The sequence below is a fragment of the Chinchilla lanigera genome, unplaced genomic scaffold, assembly GCF_000276665.1.
Source record: "Chinchilla lanigera isolate Chin_1 unplaced genomic scaffold, ChiLan1.0 scaffold00018, whole genome shotgun sequence".
In the NCBI taxonomy this organism is placed as follows: domain Eukaryota; kingdom Metazoa; phylum Chordata; class Mammalia; order Rodentia; family Chinchillidae; genus Chinchilla; species Chinchilla lanigera.
In genome coordinates, this window is record NW_004955419.1 from 1,658,688 (window position 1) to 1,682,715 (window position 24,028).

Consider the following 24,028-nt stretch of genomic DNA (forward strand, 5'->3'; position numbering starts at 1 on the left):
TCTTAAGAATATTCAATAGCGTTAACAGAAGGAATTTTTCTTTCACTTATGTGCACTGAGAAAGAACGTATCTAAAATCATTTACCAAATAATACCCAAATGTTAAAGCAATCTTGAGCTTACCTCATGTCCAGCTGCTGACCTGGTAATGGGTCCACTGACTGTGGGCAAGTTGTAGGGCTGTGGGCCCCAGATGCCCAGGGATGAGGACTGTCTGAAGGAACGCTTTGGTGGCTGGGTGGGAAGAAGCGGTCCTTAGCTATGAGGAAAGCTAAATAAACTGCACAGGTGTTGTAAGCTCCATATGGGCGACACTCCTCCCATCCCACCCCCTTCTGTTCTCAAACACAAATGAGCCGCTCCATCTTTTTTCTTCATGTGTGGCTCATCTCTAGCCCCACCAGCTCCCACCATTGGGAGGAGTGGAACCTCTGCTTCCTGGACTGTTGGCAACCAGGGGTACAGCGGGTCCCCAACAGGGGTGAAAGATCACTATCTGTGACCAGCTACAGGGGCTGTACTGCTTGTCCTTGCTCAGGACAGATGGGTCTCACCTCAAGTAGAGGCTTGATGTGGTTCTTTGGGATGACTGTCCCCACACAGAGAAGGGCTAGGCTGGCTGAGGCAATCTGGAGCTGGCTTCAAAATCAGCAACAGGGAGGGGGCAAAACCTCACAACAAACATGGGTGACAGAAGGTTTGTGTGGGAAGACAGTTAAGTTTGGTCTAAAACAAGCAGTGTCTCTGGTAATGAGCTGTTAGGAAACCCGTGCGGCCCTCGGTCCTCAGGCTGAGAGCCCTGCCACCGCCTCCCAAGGGCTAGGGTGCTGGGGGGAAGAAATGGGGAGGGCAAAGTGAGGTGAAGCAAAAGCCCCACTAAAGAGCATGAGAACACTACAGAGCCTTGGAAAGAAAACTAGTGTGTGTGATGGCCACCAGGCCTGCTTTTGAATCCTGGCTCTACTTTGTGTCACTGTGCAATCTACCTTGTCTAAGTCACAGCTGGCTCCTTTGTGAAATGGGGACATGTAAGGCATCAGCCAGGGTCCTGGCAGGAAACAGACACAAGGACAGCAAGGCACCTGAGGCTGCCAAAAGCAGGGAGTCAAGGACCAATACTGGGCTTGAAGGGACAAGCGGAGGGTGTGGCACCAAACCTCAGAAGTTGCCGACTGGAGCCCTGGTCCCTGGCAGAGAAGCCTAGCCATTGCCAACCCACAGCTGGGACAGCACTGGGGAGTGAATTCCCTGGCTTCTCTCAGCTGCCAAGCTCTGCTCTGTGTCTGCTGGATCCTGAGCAGCTGCCAGGGCAGATGCCCAGGGCCAACCTCCTGAGGGGAAGAGAGGGTGAGGAGGTGACCTGGGGAGCACTCTCCTGCGGGCCTGGATGTGGCAGGAGGAGTTGACAACAAGCAGTCATCATAAATGCCTGGCACAGTAACATTCACTTACTGTCCCATGTGATCAGACTATTTGGCATTTACTTATTCAAAGGCCATACATAATGCAACTTTATTCTTAGTGGCAAAAGCCAGAATGAAAACAAGACATGGTCATTTAATCAGAGTGAAAAGCAAAACTTTTACAAAACTGACAGATAACATTTATTAAAACATGTCATACAAAAGGGTATGGGCTCTTCTATAAGAAGAAAATATTAAACAGTAACATTCAATTAAGTAAAACCATGCTGTACACTGAAGACAGCAATTATATAAAGACAAAACTATTCAACTTTTGCAACACAGGCATAACATTTCACAAAATATCAATGAAATATGCACCTAATGATAATCTGTTTATCATCAAATGGTTTTGCCGCCTAAGAGTCACCTGACTTGCATAAATAATTTTCTGGAAGAAACATTGGGAACCTCATAAAACGAAAGAAGGCAGCAGCAACTGACATGACACAGGCTTCAAGCAAAATTTAAAATAAAAAAAGTCACATTTGCAAAATGTGTTCCAGCATCTTCCCAAAGGGCACTATCAGTAGAGATTTGAAATAAGAAACTTGTACCTTTAAATGTGTAAGTAGCAAAGGAAAAAACCTGAACAAACCCTGGTTTCACTGAACAAAGTCACTCATGAAAGCAACCTAAATTATAAAAATTAGTGGCACAGAAAGGGGCTGACGACTAACACATCCCTTGGTTTCCGGCATTCCTTAAGTATCAGAGTGCTGCCATGAGCAAACACCTGGGGTTGTGGCAGAGGTGCCTCTTCCACCCCACCTGAAGCTGCAGCACATACTCCCCAGGACAGCACAGGCCTGCTGTGCCTCAACCTCCCTTCCACGACAGTCTGGGGCGTGGCAGCCTCTGTAGAAAGGAGCTACTTGGAGCACACAACTTTCCCAAATAGCTGGAAGCCTGCCCAGGGTCAGTGAATTCAGCAAATGGAGGGAGCTCTTTAGAATAAAGGGAGCCCTTTTGTGCAAAGTCCTTTAAAGCAAAGAGTGGCCTAAAGGAAGTAGAGATGAGATCTAGAAATCAGAACACAGGCTGGGAGCTCAGGAGTGGGCAACCACAGTATGTGGAACAGTTAGTCTTCTTCAGTTGGACAGCGAGACCTACATTACCAAGTGAGTTACTGTGATGTGTTCTCCTAAAATTAAAGGTGTGATACGCAGAATATTAAATGCCATTGGTGTCTTGTCTTGAAGCCCTTCCCCACTAGGACTGGAAAAAAAATCCAGTTAAGACTCATCGTAGGGGACAAGCATCTTGGTTGTAGGCCACTGAAACAAACCTTGAAAGATTGTTTTAAAAACTGTCACCCAGAATTACCCAAACTCATCTGGAAGGATAAGAATTTCCTAAAGCTGTTTTTTTCTAAGAGGAGAGACTATCACTGCAACCTAGGTGTGGGAAGAGGGAGGCATGAATGCAGTACGGTCTCTTAATCCTAAAAAGCAGAATTGAAAAACATTCACTATGAATGTCTGGACTAAGGCTACCCCTTTCCCTGTCTCCTGAACATGGCCGGCATCTCAGATACCCAACCATCTCAGAGTCTGGCTGACCAATAAACAACCCAACTATCACAAAAAATTAAAGATAGCAGATGTGAGGAACTTATTTAAGTTCTACATTTAGCAGCTGATATACATATATGGATTTCGATTAGATACTCTTCAAGCACATTAAATAAGTCCCAGAACAATGGACTGCTTCCAAACTGTCACCTAGGGGCTGGCCATACTTCTGGCTGAACAAGTTCTTTGTTCCCACTCAGAACCAGGGTGCTGATTCAGCATAACTGAAGAACCATGACTTTCCCACAATATTCTTATTTTACCGCCCAGACTCTTCTCCCCAAACGTCCCAATGCTCATTTAAACGCAACTTTTAATAGGAAATAGCACACCAAACCTTTTCAAAAGAAGAAACTGTTTTGCTAATACCATGGAAGCAGTGATCAGCTTTTGGCAGAATGGAATGGCTTCACTGTCTTAGTATGGAAATTTGTAGGAGCAATAAAAGAACTTCTCACACATGATGGCCAGGATTACACCTAAAACCCATCGGCCTCTAACATGAGAAAAAGAATAACTGAGTTCTGATTGTACAGTCACCTTTATACACTCTGTCAGGTACACAGAGGAAGGACTGTTAACCGGCAAGTTTCAACACTAAGAGAAGATGATATCAATGTGGCAAACAACCAAGAGGTAATATCTAGTTTCTAGGTTAAAAAAACTATATATATATATTTATAATAAAGTTTTAAATACAAAGTGCTTTTTATATATTGAGAATGATACAGTGTTAGTGAATAGATCCCTGTTTTGTAATCTTGATTACAAGAATTAACTGGTTGGTAAGTACTTTCTTTCCCCTTTCCAGATAATGTCCAACAGGTGAACACCTTGGTGTTCGGAGCTTAAGGATTAGAGGCCGTTGCCAGCCATGCTTATCATATTAGAGCAAAGCCAAACTTTTAAAACAAAATTTCACCCCAAATCCAACAGAAATTATTTTTAAGAAAAAAAAGTTCCTACTTAGAAGGAATACACCAGTAATTTTATGGGAAGATGATGTAATAGTAGCACCCTGTCCTACGCTGGTAATAATCTCATGTATGCTACACAGTTTAAAAGCATTTTGAATATATGCCTTCTTTTGAACCTAAAACACCTGACCAATCAGTAGAAAAGGTCTCAGAATAGCTGCTTTTCTTGTTGTTGTTGTTTTTTTTTTTGCTATGTATACTATGTGGACTTGTAAATTTGTGCAGCTTTTATCCGTAACTTGGGAGCATGAATCTGTAGAATATTTTGCTAAAATTAGGACTCCTTCATTCCCCTTTTAACACATATTCTAGCACTTATAAAGAACTGGCAGTATTAGCTCAGCGTACCCCTCTGAAAAATATCCTCCTACACCAGTGTATTTTCAAGACACTTCTTGGGTACTTTCAACCTCCCCTCATTTAAGTATAACCCACACTCGTAAGGTTATGCATTTTCCCAATTCTCACTTTGACAATGGGAGTATTCCTGGAGCACTCTGTTAACTCCTAAAGTCCACCTACAGGTAACCCTCAGCCATGACTTCTGGCTCCTTCCCATGAACAGTGGTCACTGGCTGCCCTTGTTGAGAAGCACCATAAACTAAGAGCAACAGATGGGGTGCTCCATGTACCATTGTCCTCTGGCCACTCACAGCAGGTTAGACATCTCTTAAGAGTAGAACTCACTGCACAGACGCTATAATTAAATAGCATATGGGGCAGCAAACCAATTAGAAACACTTCTGGCACCCAAAAGAATTACAACATACAACAGTTCAACTCAACCTTAGTACTAATACAAAACTGTGCCTTATCAAAGAATTTGAAACATGACAGTGACATCTTACAGAAATTGAAGCTTGTACCATAAGTTATTTCAGACTAAAATGTCATCCTGCTAGTATCTCTGTAGTTTTAGTTAAAATACCCTTTAAAAAGAAAAAAAAACCAGACAATTTCTCATCCTAGGAATGTTATTTGTAGCTTTTACCTAAGTAGCATTTCAATCAGTGAAGCAGCTACCAAAACAAATCCACATTACCTAAGTATGTATAGTAAAAGCAAACAAAACAAAATTTCAACATGACCTTGTAATAATGAGTGACCAAAAACTGCTGCCACCTGAAATGGAACTGCTGGGATGGAGTCCAGTTCCAAGTGCAGGTCTCTCCATCAAGTTCACCTGCCTCAATCATAACTGGCTTAAAGGTTTCCCTTGCCAGCTAAGCAGTGGGTTAACATATCACCATTACCCATTCCAAGCCAGGACTGAACATACAAATTTGAGGAATTAGATTTTTTAATTGGCCTACTTAGAGCTGGTCTTTCAGAAATATCTTCCTTTTTTTTTTAAAGCTTCTCTCATAATAGCAAGTAGCACGCATCATCTGTGCCCAGATTTGCATTAATTACCATAGTTTATTTTTGTGCATGCCACTCAAGGGCCAGATCCTATTTTTAGTTAGCCTCAGTTGTATTCTGCTCAGCCTTTGCAGCTTCATAGGACTTAGTACAAGAAGTCACATGCCTGTGGAAACTGTCCCTCCACATAAATCTCTTTGTACAGATATTACACTCATACGGCTTTATGCCTGTATGAATTTTCATGTGGCCCACGAGATGGTGCTTCATTTTGAATTTCTTACCACAGACACCACAGCCATAAGGCCGAAGACCAAGGTGCATGCTCATGTGTCGATCTCTCTGACTCTTGTGGGTGAAACTTTTCCCACACTGACAAGGATACAGCTTGTCAGTGGCTGAGAATCCTAAGTGAGAAGCTTCTTCTTTAATCCCTGCTACCATTTCAATATTCTCACTGTAGCCTGCTGTGAGGGTAGCCTCCTGTCTGTGCCCAATTAGATTCCCATCTGACCTCTCTCCAGAAAACTCTTCCATGGAAGAGCCATAGAAATCCACCTGCTCATCATAATTGCTTTCATCAGCTTGTTCATCAAACTCTGCTTCCACTTTCTTCTCCCTGATGTGAAAGTCCTCCTCCACGCCTGAAGGCTGGACCGAGTGCTCCGTCTGCATGGTATTGATAGACTCAGTAACTTGGTGCTCATCATAGGTGGCATGCACGTCCATGCCCTCGCAAGCCTGTTCCAGGCGCTCAGGCTTCACGTGGATCCAGCGTTTGTGGGCCATTATGCTGGGCTTGCTGTACATGGGCCGGGTGTAGTGGAACTCAGCACTGTCGCTAGCCCCCTCCTCTCCATCCTGGCTTGCCATTTCAGTGCTCAGCCGGTCATGCTCCGTGGATGAGTTGCTGGGCAGGTATTCATGCTCAGTGAGCTGAGACGACAGCTCGTCTTTGGTGCTTTCTTCTTCATTCTCTCCATCCCTCAGTTCTTGGGCTTTGGGGAAATCAGTGTGGCCCCCAGAGCCCAGTTCAAAGCTCTCTACCAGGCCATTGTAACTACTACTGCTTGGAGACTGGTGGTCACTGCCATGATTTAGCTTCTGACAAAGGACTGTAGGGTTTCCCTCTAAAACCTCAGTGCATTTATCCACCACATGCCACATCTGGAGGAAGCTGGCTGCTGTTAAGTAACTAACAATTTCTGGAGCAGGCATTACTAGGCGACCTGTGTAACTAGACAAGAGAATGTTCTCAAACACTCTTGGGTTCATCACATCAGGCAGAACAATTCTCCTGCTGTTTTTCAGGAGTACTTGGTCACAAAAGTAGGGTGAACTGGCAGCAAGAACGGCTTTGTGTGCCTGGAAAATGTGGCCCTGGACAACAATAGAGACGTCACATAATTGCCCTTGCTGGCGCTGCTGGTTCAGTTTCTGCAGAATAGTGCTGGAAAAATCAGGAAATTCTACTCGAAAGGAGTTTGTCCCAGGCTCCATTTCATCACAAATCTTGACTAGTACTACAAGAGAAAGAAAAAAATGGTATTAATTCCAGCCCACAGAGAAACTTAATCTATCTTCCCTCTCCCTCATTCAGAAAAGTAAGACAAACTCCCAAGTTCCATAGTCTTTCTGAATTTGGGCACTAGGAGGTAGAGATTCCCGCCCCAGAGCAATGCTTACTTGTGTGAGGGTGCCATAAGTTGGAGCCACCCAACACCCTTCACAGTATTAATTCTTAATTTTGCCCCTCTGTCTATGGATAAGAAAATAATACCTACAGTGGCTGTACTTGTAAGCTACACAAATCCCCTAAGCAAAACATAGTAATTATTTCTAATCAAAACAAACATTGATTCCTATAAAAACTGAACTTTAAGCCTCAGATTCAACTCATGCTTGCCAAGTTGTGGTGAGAGAGGGAGAATTGTGAGAAGAGGACTGGGAGTGTAGCCCAGTGGTACAATGCTTGCTTATGACACCAAGGCCCTGGATTTAATCCCCAGCACCAACAGAAAAAAATTCTGGGAAGAAGGAAATGGACCTAGAAAGGCTTTCATGTAGGAATGAATCTGGTAACTCCACAAAAAGGAGACCAGGGGACTGGAGTAGTGGGGCTAAGACAATTGTGCCTTTGCTTTTTCTGCATCAAAGGGGTTACTCGCTGAGGCCCAAACAATGCAGGTTTCTCTAGCTGCTGTGGGAATTTTAGCCCTCTAAGAGCTTCTGATGATGAAAGGCAGCTATCTATCTGGGGGTCTCCAAACTGTTTAAAGAATTATAGACTAAGGAGGATAGTAAACATTGTCCTTGCGGCTGAATGGACTCAACTGAAGAAAAAGCTATAGCAAAGAATAAACGACTACCTGTGTTGTTACTGTACATACATTTTGTGAAACATGTTCTACATTAGAAGATTATTCCTAACAATACAAGATGAACTCTGCAGAGATCTGCCCATACCCATAATTCTGTAGTAAATTAAAGCAGACAAAAACAGCCAAATGATGTATTGCTATTTGTCACTTTGCTCTGACACCAGAATCAAACATTCACTGCTAAATACCAAGTTTTCTAACTATGAGATAAAGAACCAGACAACTCAAACACTGTAAGCCATCCTTCAAGGACAGGGAGAGAAGATAAGAGAAGAAATTAGTGTTATTTCAGAGAATTATTATATGCCAGAGACTGCATACCTTTTTTTTTTCATTTTAGTCTTTATAATTACTCTGTAAATGTAGGGTTTAATATTTTTAAGTTCAGCTATTATAAGTAACTTTCCCAAGGTTAAAAGCTAGTTTTTATTAAGTTGAGATAGGAATTCAGGTCAGTATGACTCCAAAACCTGGAATGTTTTTCCTGTCACATCACTCTGCCTCCTCTCAGATGACGCCAAAATGTTAGATCAGTCATTAGTAATTTTAAGACACTGTTTTTAGAACAAAACATTAACTTATGGTTTTACACATCTTAAGACATTTCATAGCAAAACAGTACATAAAATAGACTATTTAGGTATCTGTAATTTCAAAAGGAAAAGATGACTACGTAAATGTATAGACTGGAAGGCTACACTTAAATTCTGAGTACTACCTCTGAGTGAACATATTTTCTGCTAGTTTTTAACCACTGTAGAATTTTGGTTTTAACCATTTGGAAAAGAGGGGCAAGATAATGACTGCACATGTAAAATAACAATTACAAGTATAAAATTTTTTTCTTCATCATTTATTCCTAGTCAGCCCCAAAGAAAATCACCACTAACAAACTCTTGTATAACTTTCTAGAAACTTTTTTGTGCACATATCAGAATGAGTCACATACAGCCTTAAAAATCCTCACCCAGATGGTTTTATTACCTGCTTTTCACTTTGTACTTGGTCTTCAACATTTTTTTTTTTGGTACCGGGAATTGAACTCAGGACCTTGCGCTTGTTGGGCAGGCACTTGTGCTGCTGAGCTATATCCCGGGCTCCCAAGTCTTCAACATTTAATATACCTTGAGGGGAGGGGGTCTTTTCAACATTACCAAAGAGGTGCTGATCTTGTTTAATAGTCACATAGCTTTCTAGAGCATGGATATTTTCTAATTCAAGCATTTGTCATCTTACAGAATTTCAATTGTCTGGGTTTCCCAAATTTTAATCAATACTACAATGAATACTGGTATACAACTACTTTGATATATATTTCTGAAAATATAGCACAATGTCCACCAGTGGAACTGTTTGGGTCAAAGGTCTTTGCATTTGACATTCTGGTATGTATTACCAAACTACTTTCCAGGAAGCTTGTACCAAGTCACACTAATACTAACAGTAAGTGATAGTGTCTACTTTTCACACCTTCTCTAAAACTGGATGTTATTAAATCAGAAAAAAATTCTGCAAAGCTCCTGAGTGAATAACCTATGATTCACTGCTACTTTGATCTGCATTTCCTTAATCAGAAATAAGACTGATACTCTGTACTCAAGTTACTGGTCATTTGTACTTTTTTTCTATAAATTATCAGTTACAACCTTTGCTCAAATAAATTGGGCAAGCAATATTGATTTTTAAGGGTTTCTGTTAAATTCAGGAAATTAACTTCACCCTGTGTTGCAATTTTTTTTAAATTAGCTAATATTATTGAACTTGTTGGTACAGTGGGATTTACGATAAAATAACCATTCTTTTTGATTTTATGGCTCTAGAGTTTTATAACAGACATAAAAGGGCACTCTGAACTCCAAATTATAATTATTATAAATAATAAAATACTCCTTGTAAACCCAGGAGAAACTACTAAGAAAATCATTAAAAATATAGTTGAAAACAAAAAGAGACTCAAAACCATATTAGACACACAGACACACACAAAGAAATAAAAAAACTAAGAAAAAGAGAAAAAAACCAACATGGTACACTACTATAAAAAATAATAAAAGGAGATTTGGGGTGGCTGTATTATCAGAAACAATAGGTTTTAAGTTGAAAGAACTACAAAAAGGTAAAGGACATTATACATTCACTTAAAAGGTTACTCCAACAAGAAGCTGTAACAATTACAAACATTTACACCTAACAAGCAAACATCAAAATACATGAAGCAAAAATAGACAGAACTATAGGAAGAAATAAAAACTATACAATACTATAGGCAAAAATACTATAGGCAAAAATAGACAGAACTATAGGAAGAAATAGACAGAACTATAGGAAGAAATAAAAACTATACAAAAATAGACAGAACTATAGGAAGAAATATAGAATGTCAATAACAGTTCGACAATAACAGGTGAAGATTTCAACTTTTAAGAATGGAGAGAAAAACAACAGAAAATCTGTAAAGAAAGTAAAGGTTTGGACAACGTTACAAACCAATTAGACCTAAGACATCCAACAAGTGTACCTGGAACATTCTCCAGGATAGTCCACATGTCAGGCGATAAAACAAGTCAACACATTTTAAAAGACTGAAATCATACAAAGCATTTTTTTTTTCTGACTGACCACAATAAAATGAAACTAGAAATCAAAATCAGAAAGGAAAGTAAAAAACTGACAAACATGGAAATCAAACACCACCCATAAACAATCAACAGGTCACTGAAAATATCATAGGAGAAATTAGAAAATACCTTGAGACAAATTAGAACTAAATTACAACAAAAATTCATGAGATAAGCAAAACTAGTACTTGGAGAGAAATTAATAAACACCTACATTAAAAAACATCTCAAATTAATAATCCAGCCTTACATTTTAATGATATAAGAAAAGGGCAAACTAAACTAAAAGTCACTCAAAGGAAGGAAATAATAGAGTGAAGGACAGAGCCAGGCACGGCAATGTATACCTATAATCCCACCACTGTGTGGAGACTGAGGCAGGAAGATTGTCTCGAGTTTGAGGGCAGCCTGGGTTCCACAGTGAATGGCTAGCCTGAATGATATAGTGAGACCCTGTCTCCAAAACCAAATAGAACCGAACCAAACCGAACCAAACCAGACCAGACCAGACCAGACCAAACCAAACCAAGCCAAACCAACAACAAAAAACTTCAACCTTGGTACAAATATCAAAATACTAGCACATCAAACTTAGCAGCACATTAAAAGAATTGTACACATGACCAAGTGAGATTTATTCCTTAACTACAAGAATAATTTAATGTAAGAAAGCGTCAATATAACATATCATATTAACAGAATAAGATGGTGGTAGGGATACCCATACTTTTTTTTTTTTAAAGATAGGGTCACTATGTAGTCCAGGCTGGCCTTGAACTTATGATGTAGTGCAGGCTGGCCTCCAACTCACAGCCTCAGTCTTCCGGAATGCTGTTTACTACAGGTATGTGCCACCATGCCCAGCATTCAAATCCTCTTCTTAATCCTCCCTGCTTCCCCAGACAACATGCAAAAATAGCATCTGACAAAATTCAACAGCCTTTCATGAAAAATCATTCAAGAAATTAGAAACACTGTACAAGGAAAGCATTTCAACATAATAAAAACTATACATGAGCCAGGCATGGCAGTGCATGCCTATAATCCCTCAGGCTCAGGAGGCTGAGGCAGGAGGTTTGTCTCAAGTTCCAGGCCAACCTGTGCTACACAGTGAGTTCAAGACCAGCCTGAATTACATAGCGAGACCCTGTCCCAAAAAACCAAAAGCAAAACCGTACATGAAAAAAAAACAAAACTATAGATAACAATCAATAGTGAAAGTATGAAAGATTTTCCTCTCAGGATCAGGAATATGACAAAAATGCCTGCTTTTACCACTTTTATTCAACACAGTACTAGAAATTCCAGCCAAAGAAATGAAACAAGAAATAAATGACAATTAAATTGGAAAGAACACAGCAAAATTATCTTCGTTCACAAATCATATGACTATTTCTGTAGAAAACTCTTTGAGATTCCACAAAGCTGTTAGTACTAATAAATTCAACAAAAGAGCAGGATATAACATCAAAGAAAAATCAGTTGCATTTCTATACACAATGGACAAACCAAAGTCAGCAATGAACAAAGGAAGCAAAAAACTTGTATGCTGAAAACTACAAACAAATGTGAAAGAATACTACCCATAACAATATACAGATTCAATGCAGCCCTATCAAAAACCCAAAAGCAGTTTTGTCAGAAATGGAAAACCCCATCTTAAAATTCACATGGAATTTCAAGGGACCGTAAGTAGCCAGAACAATCTTCAAACAACAAAGTTGGAAGACTTACACTTCCCAATTCAAAACTTATTATGAAGTTACCATAATCAAAACAGTGTGGCAATGGAGTAAGGTCAGATACCTAGATCAATGGAATATAACTGAGGACAAAGAAACAAACCCCACATCTATGGCCCATTTGACTTACAATAAGGGTATGAAGGCCTTCAATGGAGACAGTGCAGTTTTTTTGAGCAAAAAGTACCAGGGAAACTGGATATCCACATGCAAAAGAGGGAAGTTAGACCCTTACGTTATACCATATACAAAAATTAAAATATAAACTCTTAAAAGAGAAGTTGGCTTGATGCTGGCTTTGGCAACTGACTCTACGTATGATACCAAAAGTATGAGCAATAAGATAAACTGGACTTTATTACTAATAAAAACTTTTGGGCATGAAAGCACATGATCAATGCCTGGGCATGTAGCTCAGTATGAGGCCTAGGGTTTGATCCTTAGCACTGCACTGCAAAAATAAAAACATTATCAAGAGTGAAAAGACAGTCCACAGAACAGAAATACCTACAAAACATACATGATACAAGTCTAGACTAGTAGCCAGAACTTCCACAACTCATAGCAAAAAGATAAACCAATAAACATGGCCTAAGGACATGAACAGATACTAACCATAGATATTACAATGGTCAATAGGCATATGAAAAGATGTTCCTCATTAGCTATTAAGGAAATATACACCAAAACTACGAGACTCTATTTCACATCTACTATGATGGTTATAATAAAAAACAAAAATTAATAGAAAATTAAAATATGACAAGGATGTAGAGAAAATGAAATGTCCATATACTGCTGACGGGAATATAATATAGTGCAGACGCTTTGGAAAAGTCTGTCAGTTCCTTACAAAATTATACACAGAATTAACATATGCCACACAATTCTACTCCTAGGTATACACTCCAAACCACGAGGACTCAGATACTCATGCAAATGTTCGTAAGCAAAATTATTCATTAAACTGCAAAAGATAGAAACAAGTCAAGTATTCATCAGTAGATGAATAGAATAAGCAAAATGTGATATTGCAATAATGAAATTATTAGTCAACCAAAAAAAAGGAATGGAGTTCTGTACATACTACAAAAGATGAGCACTGAAAACACTACACTAGCCAGGCCTGATGGCACATGCCTGTACTCCCAGCACTTGGGAGGCTGAGGCAGGAGGACTGTTGCGAGTTTGAGGCCAGCCTGGGCTACAAAGTGAGCTCAAAGCCAACCTGAACTGTGTAGCAAAAAAACAAAATAAAACAAAACACCCATTGCTAATGAAATAAGCCAGACATAAAAGGACAAATGTACAGTTTCACTTATGTGAAATATCTATGACAGGCAAATTAATAATGACAGAAAAGTAAGACAGTTTACCAAGGGAGCTGAGAAATGGAAATTATTGCTTAATGGGTAGTTTTTGAGGTGAAAAAATTTTCAAAATAGTACTGTTTGTTGTACAACATGGAATGTAATTAATATCCCTGAATTATATACTCAAATAATGGTTAAAAGGACAATTGAAAGTCATTTCAACATAAAGAAAAAACCTAGAGAAAAATTGTCATGTATCTTTTAACTGTATCAAGGAATTAAAAGTCTCTGTAACTTAGTAAGTATCAGACCTCTACCTTTAAATATAGGTGAATTTGCTGCCTGCTCTAGACAACGCTGGCATAGTAGTAGGATCGCCCACAGAATACCAGTTATACCCACTCATTTGGAGAGCCCAGAACAAGACCCAGGGTGGGTCAAGGGACAGACAGGTGCTGCAGTTTGAGCAACATTCAGAAGTGGGTGCTGTTAGGATAGCAGGAAAAAATATTTTTATCAGAGGATGGAGCTCAGTTGGCCAGGAAAGCAAAGCCAGCATTTGTCAGCCAGGCCACAAAGAGATTCTTATCCGAGTACCACAATTTCACCAACACAGAAGAAAACAGAGTTCAAGCTCTCAGAGAGTGCTTAAGGCCTATCCACTAGCCCCAGCCATTCCATTCAAACAAATCCCTGGTGTCAATATGGCTCAGCCCCATATCCAGTTTATGAACAGCCTGTAATTCTAACACCGGAGAGGTTGAGGCAAGAGGATTGCCCCAGCCAACATAGGAGATGTGGTCTCAAAAAAAAACCCTCCCAAAACCAGCATTTGTTATTGGTTGAATTCTTGATGACATCCATTTTTTCCAGGGTGAGATGGAATCTTAGTGTTGTTTTAATTTGCACTTCTTGAATGACCAATGATGTTGAACATTTTTTTCATAAATTTATTTGCTATTTTTGTATTTCTTTCTTTTATGCCATTTATATTTCTTCTGAGAAGTGTGTACTGATTTCTGACACCCATTTTTGGATTGGGTCTTTGAATTTTGGAGGCCTGATTTTTAAAAATTCTTTATATGTTCTAGACAGAAATTCTGTGTTGGAGGGATAGTTGGCTAAAATTTTTTCCCAATTTGTGGGTTTCTTTTTACTCTGTTGGTGGCTGTGGGGAGAAAGGAACTCTTCTGCACTGTTGGTGGGAGTGTACAACCACTGTGGAAATCAGTGTGGAGATTCCTCAAAAAACTAGGATTAGAGGTTTCATTCAACCCAGCTATTCCCCTTCTGGGTATTTTTTCAGAAGAGCTGAAAACATACCACAGCGATATAGGTGTACCCATGTTCATAGCAGTGCAATCTGTCATAGAGCTAAATCTTGAAAACAACCCAAATGCCCATCAACTGAGGAATGGATAAAAAGGATGTGGTATCTTTATACAATGGAGTATTACTCAGCTATAAAGAAAGATAAACTTGAGGCTTTTATAGGTAAATAAATACAACTAGAGACCGTACTCATAAGCAAATGTGTACACAGAAGCAAATGTGTAAACGTCACATTGTCTCTCTAAAGCGAGAAACTGAAAGAGTAAACAGAATCCAAAATGTATAATAGATATTGTGAAAGGGAAAGAAACTGCTCAAAAGGAAAGAACAACTGGGATGATAGAAAGGAGAAAAGAAAAAAAGGAAGGGGGCAGAAAAGTATATATATATACACACACACAAGATAGCTAAGATAATTGTACTACTAATTTCTGTTGGTTTATTGAAAGGAACCGTTAATGCTTAATATTTTTGACCAATTTCACAAGTTCAGTCTTGTAATCTGAACAACTACTTTGAAGATAACAATGCTATAACAACCATTGTTGATTTCCTATTATCTTGTTTTAGAATTCTGTATCTTCTTAACGTTTTTTAATTTTTAGTCTCTAAAAACAAAAACCAACCAACCAAAAATAAATAAAATAAAGCCAACATGGGGTGTGCAAATAGATTCTACAATACCAAAAAAGAAATGACAAGGGATAGGCAATTTGAACACATTTGAGAAGACACTTATTAAACTGATGTTTTCCGTAAACTTCATGAAAACATGGTCTCTAGGAGGTATAAGGAAGATGAGACAAAGATATCAGAATGATATATAAAAAAAGAGCTGAATAAATTTAAGACAGGATGAAAAAAATTAATATAGAACAGAAATTTAAACAGGTCACAGAGAACATCAATAAATTCCCCCAAACTGAAATGCACAGGGCACATTTGATTACATGTGTCTACACAATATAAGAAAACTAGAAATATTAAAAGAAGAGGTAGGGGACAAGAGCAAGGGTAGAAAATCTGCCAATTAATTTCATATAAACCCCTAGTATCAAAACTGGACAACATATGGAAAAACTATATAAGCAAATCTCCTTTATTAACACAGAAAAATTTGAAGTCACATGACATTCTGGTTTATTTAATATCTTGTGGGTTTAGTGCATCAGGAGTATGGTATATTGAAGAAACTAAATTACTAGTCCCATCATGCTGAAGGTAAGAAAGCCACTTCTTAAGATTTTCCTTGGCTCTCTTGTAGTTAAGAGTAATCCTAGTGACACACAGATTACTTGTGTTTCCTTTTACAAGTGTGACAGGGAGTGACAGAAGAGAAATCTGGAAACAATCCTGTTGGAGCATTAAATGTGAGCCTTGGGTACAGCCCTGAAAACTTCACAGAGTGAGATGCCATGGCTCAGGACGGCTAATCTGCTGATAGACCAAAGGAGGAAGAAGTCTGAAGCACAGGCTAATTACAAGATTCTTAACAAGAACCATCTAGGTGTGAAGTAATGAAAGGACTAGTGAGTCTGAAAATAGAGTAGAAATAATGGGGCTGACAGAAATGGTGGGCAGGAAGATGCAGAAATACAAAGGCACAAATGAAATCATCAAGAAAGTGAAGAGACAACCCACAAAAGGGAAGGACTATATTTGCAGATCATATAACTAATGAGTAACTTCTATTCCAAAATATATAAAGAATTCTTATAATTCAATAATAAAGAGAAAATAATCCAACTGAAAAACAAAGGATTTGTTATTTACAAGTAATCAATAAGCACATGGTATCATTAGTCATTAGAGAAATGGAAGTCAAAACTACAAGAAACTCCTTACCTACTAGGTTGGTATTATATATAAAACAGACATTAACAAGTGTCAAAGAGGATGTGTGGAGATTAGAACCTTTATACACACTGCTGGTAGGCATATAAAATAGTACAGCTGCTGTGGAAAAGAGCTGGCAGTCTCTCAAACAGTGAAACACAGTCCCTGTGTAATCCAGTATTAATTCTATGCCTAACTATATACCCAAGAGAAATAAAAACAGATGATCTTCATACAACATTTGTGCATGAATGTGAATGTTCATAACAGCACTATTCATAAAAGGCAGAAACAAAAAGCCAAGTGTCTATCAGGCAGTGACCACATAAACTATGGTATATCCATACAATGGAGTATTGCTGTATTTGGTAAGAAGAATGAATGATGTGCCAATATGGACGCCCTTGAAAACATTATATAAATGAAAAAGGCTAGATAGAAAAGGCCACATTTTGTACAATTCTGCTTACATGAAATGTTCCAAATAGGCAAATCTACAGACAAAGAAAAGTAGTGGTTGACAAAAATCAGGGGTAAAGAAAATGGGCAGCAATGCCAGGCATGATGACACAGGCCTATAATCCCAGTACTCAGGAGGCTGAGGCAGTAGGATGGCTGTGTGTTCCAGCCTACACTGTATAGTGAGTTCAAGGCCAGTCTGAACTACATAGAAAGACCTGTCTCAAAAAGTGGTGGGAGGAGTAAATAACAACTGGGTTTCTTTTAGGGGTATCAAAAGTTCTCAAACTGAATTATGGTAATGGGTATAAAAATGTGTGACTATGCTAAAACTTTTTTTTTTTTTTTTTTTTTTTTGATGATGGTGATGCTACTGGAGAATGAACCCAGGGCCTTCACAATGAGCTACATCTTCATTTTATTTTGAGACAGGGTCTCACCGAATCACTAATTTGTCAAGGCTGGGCTTGAACTTGTGACTCTCCTGCCTTAGTTTCTCGGAGTACTGGGATTACAGGCTTTAAAACAACCTTAAAATGTTTATAAATTATGTCTCTATAAATTTTTTAAAAAATATTTATTTATTTATTTTTGTTTTTCTGAAACAGAGTCTCACTATGTAGTTCAGACTGGCCTTGAACTCATGGAGTTCTTCCTACCTCAGCCTCCCAAGTACTGGGATTATAGGCATGTGCCACCCCAGCTATTTGAGTTTTTAAAAGTAGAAGTTGCAGGACAGTACCCTGAAGAATTCCTCAACCAGAAGACCTCCAAGATAACTTCCTTCTCTGGTGAGTTTAATAGTAGTCATTACTTATTATTCAGTTGAGGAAATGAGTACCAAGGTTTATATACTATTTAAACAAGGACTAAATATTCTAAAAGCACAGAAGACAGCAATATAACAAGGAAGCAGACCCACCAGCTATTTGTCTTGAAGCTTTTAAGAGATTTCTTTAATGAGAGCATATGGTAATTTGCATGCTTGCTGTATAAAGCACATTTAAACACAGTAAATGTTGCTTTCGTAAATTTAAAGTCTGGCACAAACGTACAAAAATACCAGCATTCCATGCCTACCAGAATTCTTTACATTAGTCAAATGCTTTACAGTCCACAAAGTACACCATGTAGACTTGGGCCTTGCAACACTTCTGTTATTATCATACTCAGTTTAAAGAGAAGTAAACTGAAGATCAGATTAAAAGACCTGCCCAAAGCTACACGTCTTATAAGTGGTATATCAAAGTTTAAATACAAATGTAACTCCAAATCATATACTTTTCTAAGAAAAAATCATTTAGCAGAAAAATTCTCTGAACTGCTCTCAGTGCAAAGTATGGCAGTATTTGACTTTAAAATATGCAGTATCGCTGGGCGTGGTGGCACATGCCTGTAATCTCACCATTCGGGAGGCTGAGGCAAGAGGACTGTTGCTGAGTTAGAGACTAGCCTGGACTACAAAGTGGGCTCAAAGCCAGACTGAACTGCATAGTGAGACCCTGTCTCAAAAAGACAAAAAATAAATGAATGAATAAATAATTAATTAATAATAAAAAATAAATAAAATATGCAGTATCTCCTCTTTAAAGAATCAACATCTTGTTTAGAGCCACTAAAAACCGTAACTACATTATTATTTTTGCTGAAAAGGATGATTAATGTAAATTTTAAAAACTGTATTAATTAAAAAAAAAACAAAAACCAAAAAACTGTATTAATAGCACACTTACAGCTTACCTAAAGCAAAGTCGTATTCTTGGAATAAACTTACTTATGCATAGTCATCAAAAAGTATTACGAATGATTGAGAAAATGGGGTCCATTTCTGTTTTTCTGTTTTGCTTCAAATTAAATCACACTGACTTCTGAAAGGAAAAATCATGTTGCAAATATAAAAGATGCTGCTGCTACTCACTGTGTACATATGCCTCCCTAATATAAAAACTCTGTATGTGAGCAACAGAAAGAAAATAATCACACCTGGTGTTTCTGGTTCTGTAACTTTCATCCTGGAACTTCTCAGTTTAAGTCTTTGTATTTTAAAATTAAACTTTCTGTTTGTCTGTTTAGGAGACAGGGTCTCCCTGTGTAATTCAGGCTGGCCTCTAACTTGCAGTGATCCTCCTGCCTCAACCTCCTAAGTGCTGAAATTATAGGTGTGTGCCAGCATGCCCAGCTTAAATTTAATTTTACTTGAATATATACTTTTTTTTTGAGATGGAGTCTCACGTTGCCCACATTGGTTTCTAACTACTGGGCTCAAGTGATCCTCCAGCCTCAGTCCCTCAAGTATGGACTATAGGCAAATACCACTGTGCCAAGCTCTTTTGTATTTTTTAAATAAACTTTTGTTTTGTAATGATTGTGTATTAATGGAAGAATTACAAAGTTCACAGTTCCCTTATGGCCCTCACCCAATTTCCTACACCTTATGTTATTATAGCACATTTATTAAAAGATACCAACCTGGTCAGTGCCTATGTAATCTTGCAGAATTAAAATACCCTTTGGGGGCCAGAGGTGTAGCTCAGTTTACAGTACATGCCTGCATGAACAAGGAAGGCCATGGGTTTGATATCCAACACCAAAACAACTGACTGAATGAATAAATAAATATTCTTTGGAAAAGTGCACTTGGGTCCCTGACAATTGTCAATCTGTACTTTCATATCTTTTCCTAAATGGAACACTTTAGTGAAAGACTTAGAAAATTTAAGATTTTAAGAAAGCAAGCCACCTACTTTGTGCAGTTAAGATACCAAACTCTCTTTAATTTTAAACCACAGATTTACTTAAAACTTCAAAGCTTCCATTGAAGTAAACTCTCAGATTTAGACGAAAAGATACTGTTCTGGGCATTAAACCTTCACTTATCAGTCATCCTCTCACTCGCTTCAATAAGCAAAGGAGAACTTTTTAACCACATCTTTCAAATGTATGAGAACACAAGATAAGACCCTCAATAGAACCTGTAATCCCAGAGCTCAGGAGGCTGAAACAGGAGGATCACCTTTAGTTGGAGGCCATCCTGGGCTGCAGGCTCTGCAGTGGGTTTCAGGCCAGCCTGGACTACATAGTGAGACCCTGTCTCAAAAACATTTTCTGAAACTATGACTTGATCACCAGATGGCAGTTTTAATAGTTGTCATCACTTAACACAAGGCTGCAGCACTCCTGTGAAGCTTATCAATGTTTCTGATAGCACAAAGGATGATATTATGTAGAAAAAACATGGACAGAACTGTGAATTGAAAAGTACTCAGTATAGCAGGGCCTGGAATGTTACAAAGTTCAATGAGCACTTTATTTTTATGTTTTATACATGCATTAGAATATGCATTGATATTATGTTTTTAAAAGTCCAAGTAAGTCAAAGTGTTTTCAGTAAGAATAAAATACCAGTAATAAGAAAGCACTGTTGCTTGACAGTGTTTTCCTCTTTGTGGTGATACATAAAATAACTGGCAGCATCTAAGATTTGATGAAATATATACAATAATTCAGCTGTTAGACCTTATTAGGAAGCTTGATAAGATGGACATGGTGGCACATGCCTGTAATTCCAGCACTCAGGAGGCTGAGGCAGGAGAATCACTGCAAATCTGAGGCGACTGTGGGCTACATACAAAGTGAGTTGAAGGCCAGTCTGAACTACACAGCAGGACCCTGTCGCAAAAACTCAAAAGAAAGCTTGATAAAAACTACCTTCCAGGCAAACTGAAGGTGTAAAGAAGAGAACAAAAACAAATGTATTCTCCCATAAGAAACAACACATAATTTTTGTATTATGATAATAAAAGGGCTATTTTTCTAATCTTAGAAGTTTTATGTGAAAAGTAAAACCTTTCTCAAGTTTCCTCCTTAAGTAGATTTTTGTGCTGGTTCCAAAGGTGGAGAAAGGAGAGCTAGGACAGGAATGTGCTGTAAGCAATAATCTTGAGGAAGATTTTAATCAAGTTCATTCCACCAAAAGCCTTTTCTAAAACCCTCAGCTGTATCTACTGCTGTGAAAAGCATCAATAAACATAGATTTGATTAAATTTTCCTAACAGCCTCATTTTAAAATCCCATTTGAAAAGAGCTTACTGCTTCCAGGAGTCTCCAATAAATACCTAACATGAAACTTACTGTTTTTAAGTGCACAATCCAGCGGCAATAAGTGAACAATGTTGTGCAACCATCACCACAATCCATTCCTAGAACTTTTTCATCACCGCTAAAACTGTATCCACTGAACAATACTCCTACCCTCCCCTAGTCCATAGTAAACTGTTCTACTTCCTGTCCCTACAATTCTGTCTGTTCTCCGTACTTTGTTTCTGAGGTCTCAAACAGTATTTATGATCACGTCTGATTTATTTCTCCAGAAGTATTTCGGTAAAGCAGGGACAAAATGATTAGGTTTCTCACTGTTTATTTGTTTATTTAGTCTTTTTGAGACAGGGTCTGTTATGCAGTTCAGGCTGACCTTGATCTCACTTTGTAGCCCAGGCTGGCCCGGAACTCCAAACGTTCCTCCCGCCTCAGTCACACGAGTGCTGCGATTACAGGCGTGAGCCACCACACACGGCAGTTTCTCATAGTTTAAATGAAGACAGTGACACAATCTCTGAGCCAAGCATGCAACTCTTCCAGAAATTCTGCTACTGTTCCACAGAGCCACAAAGGCCAGTCTCTCGGCCTGACCCTTCCTCAGCCTGCAGACAGCCTGGTTAAGCAGCTGTAACTCAGAGAGGCTCCTGAGAGCCTTGGAGGCCATAAACGGGTAAGTGGATGAAGCAAAGGGATGTGGAGAGCTGTGCAGGCCTAAAAAACCACAGGCAAGAAAAGTGAAGAATCATCAACCTGCTTCGGCCACGCGATGGGCCCCTTGTCTGCCCGCCAGTCCTGCACCCCTAACTTGGTTAAGTCAGGTGACACCTGTCAGAGTTGAGGCTGGACTGCGGTCACGGAGAATGGCACCCGTGCAGGGCGGCGGGGAGTTACACCGGGTCATGAGTCACCTTCTATGGCTCAGAGGTCTTGTCCTGCAGGGACAAGGCAGACTTGTCCTGCCTCGCCTACACAACGCCAGTTAGGAGAGACAGCAGCAAGAGAAAGACGAAGTTGGTAGAAAGCGAGAAACAGACCCACAGTCCCACCACCACCAAAAAAGAAGCTGGTATCACATTCAGGCTGAGGGCGAGGAAGGACTGAGTGACAGACAGAGACAGGGTCAAGAGACACAGAAGGCAGAGAAAACAATAAAAAACAAGGTCCAAATAAACTCCAGACAGAAAGAGCTCAAGAGAGGCAAAGTGGAAATACCAGGCTGACCGTGAGTTGGGGGGGGGGGGAAGGACAGGTGACAAGTGATAGAGACAGCAACACAGGCGACACAGAGAGAGAAACAGAGCCTAGCGAGGTCCAGGAGCAGCCTTTCTCCTGGCCTTGGCTCGCCAGACCTCGAGTCCGGGCGGCACCCGCCTGGCGCCCCCAAAAGGCCAACGGCCGGCCGGGGGCGGGATCTCTAAGCGTGGGGCCCGCCGAGTTCCGCGGCCGCGGGGTGACCTTGGCGAGAGGCTGCGGGGTGGGGGTGGGGGTCTTAGTGTCGCACTCGGCTCTCCGGCCGGACTAGAGATCGCAGGGGTCGAACTCAGGGCACCCGGCCGAGGGGCACCCGGCCCCGCGCACCTCCGCATCCCGGTCGACCGGATAGGCCCGGTGGGGACGGCGGCCCGCGCGCGCAGGCCTACAGAGAAGTCCTTCACCGCCCCCCCGGCTTTTCCTCCTCCCAGCCCTGCCGGCCTTTGTCCGGACCCCGCCGTACCTGCCAAGGGCTCCGAGCTCACATACCCCGCCCGAGGCACCCTCTTCGCCGCCGGCGCCAGGCCTCCTTAAACCGTCGCGGCAGCGACAGCTTCAGCTTACGCCTCCCGCCCCCGGAAACGCTTCGCGGTCCCGCCCCCGAAACCGCCAGTGCTTCCGGGGGTGCGTCCGCGGGGAAGCGGTGTGCGCATGCGGAAAGCCGTTTGGGGTGGAGCTTCGGGGGTAGCGCGTGGAGGTGTCCGGCGCCTGTGCGGAACTGTCCGGAGCAGGTCAGTCAGGTTTAGTGGCTTAGCGTATTCATGGAGGTTGAAGAGGCAGTGACCGAATTCTAAACCCTTTTAAGGCCTTGACATATATCAGCTGGTCTAGAGAATAGTATTCAAAATCCTTGACTGCCTCCGCAGCGCCTAGCCCACAGTTGCCAAGTGTGGATACTCAGTAAATGTTCAGTGGAAAGATCAGTGCGCTTTACGTGGCTGTCTTTGTGCGGGACTCCGGGTCGCAAAGTAGTGGGACAGGACCACTGCCTCTCGCCTCCAGTTCTGCCGCTCCCAACAACGCTCCTTAGCGCGCCTCAGACCTCTGGGCCTGTTTAAGCCCCTCTGTGCAGGCGTGAATTCTTCCTAACTTCACCTCCAGGCAGCTACAGGGGTTTGGTCAAAATTGCTTCTGGATTTAGGGTGGATGCCCTTGTTGGGTCGGATACACTGTTCGATTTTGACTGTCTTAGTTCAAAGTGCTCAGTTTCCCAGCTGGTACCCCCTTGCTTCTTCTTGGCCTCTAGAACCTAGGAGTGTTCAGAGAAGAGGCTGGGTTTTTTGAGAGAATTCGACAAAGACATTCTGGGAAACAAGACCAAAGGGAAGAAATGAAATATTGAAGCATAGAAATCGTGATGCGGAGTAGCTTGTCCAAAAAGATTCTGAATCAAGAATCTGCGCTCCAGTCCCCTTTTTTACCCAAGAATTACCACAGGTAGGATATTGTAGTAATCCCCCTTGCTTGTGGGGTCCCCTAAGGCACACACACACGCATACTCACACCCCAAAACAACCTTTGTTTTGTTCAGGTAGTAGGGAAATCTCTTGATCTCATGGGAAGTAGACTTTCACTTCCGCTGCAATGGATGGCTCATAAGTGACCCAAATCATTTTGATAAT

At 40.4% G+C, this 24,028-nt stretch overlaps 1 protein-coding gene across 1 annotated transcript; it reads right to left on the minus strand.

The window, feature by feature from the left end:
* Positions 1–1,498: 1,498 nt before the first annotated feature.
* Zbtb43 (zinc finger and BTB domain containing 43) lies at positions 1,499–23,014 on the minus strand. The gene is made up of 2 exons (XM_005382448.2): positions 22,870–23,014; positions 1,499–6,899 (listed from the first exon to the last, which is right to left on the minus strand). The coding sequence occupies exon 2, from the start codon at positions 6,874–6,876 to the stop codon at positions 5,473–5,475; it is 1,404 nt and encodes a 467-aa protein (XP_005382505.1). The 5' UTR covers positions 6,877–6,899; positions 22,870–23,014; the 3' UTR covers positions 1,499–5,472.
* Between the last annotated feature and the right edge of the window lie 1,014 nt (positions 23,015–24,028).

Bases quoted from the DNA above. Each gene is read 5' to 3' on its own strand.
- Zbtb43 (XM_005382448.2), bottom strand. From the start codon at position 6,876: ATGGAGCCTGGGACAAACTCCTTTCGAGTAGAATTTCCTGATTTTTCC.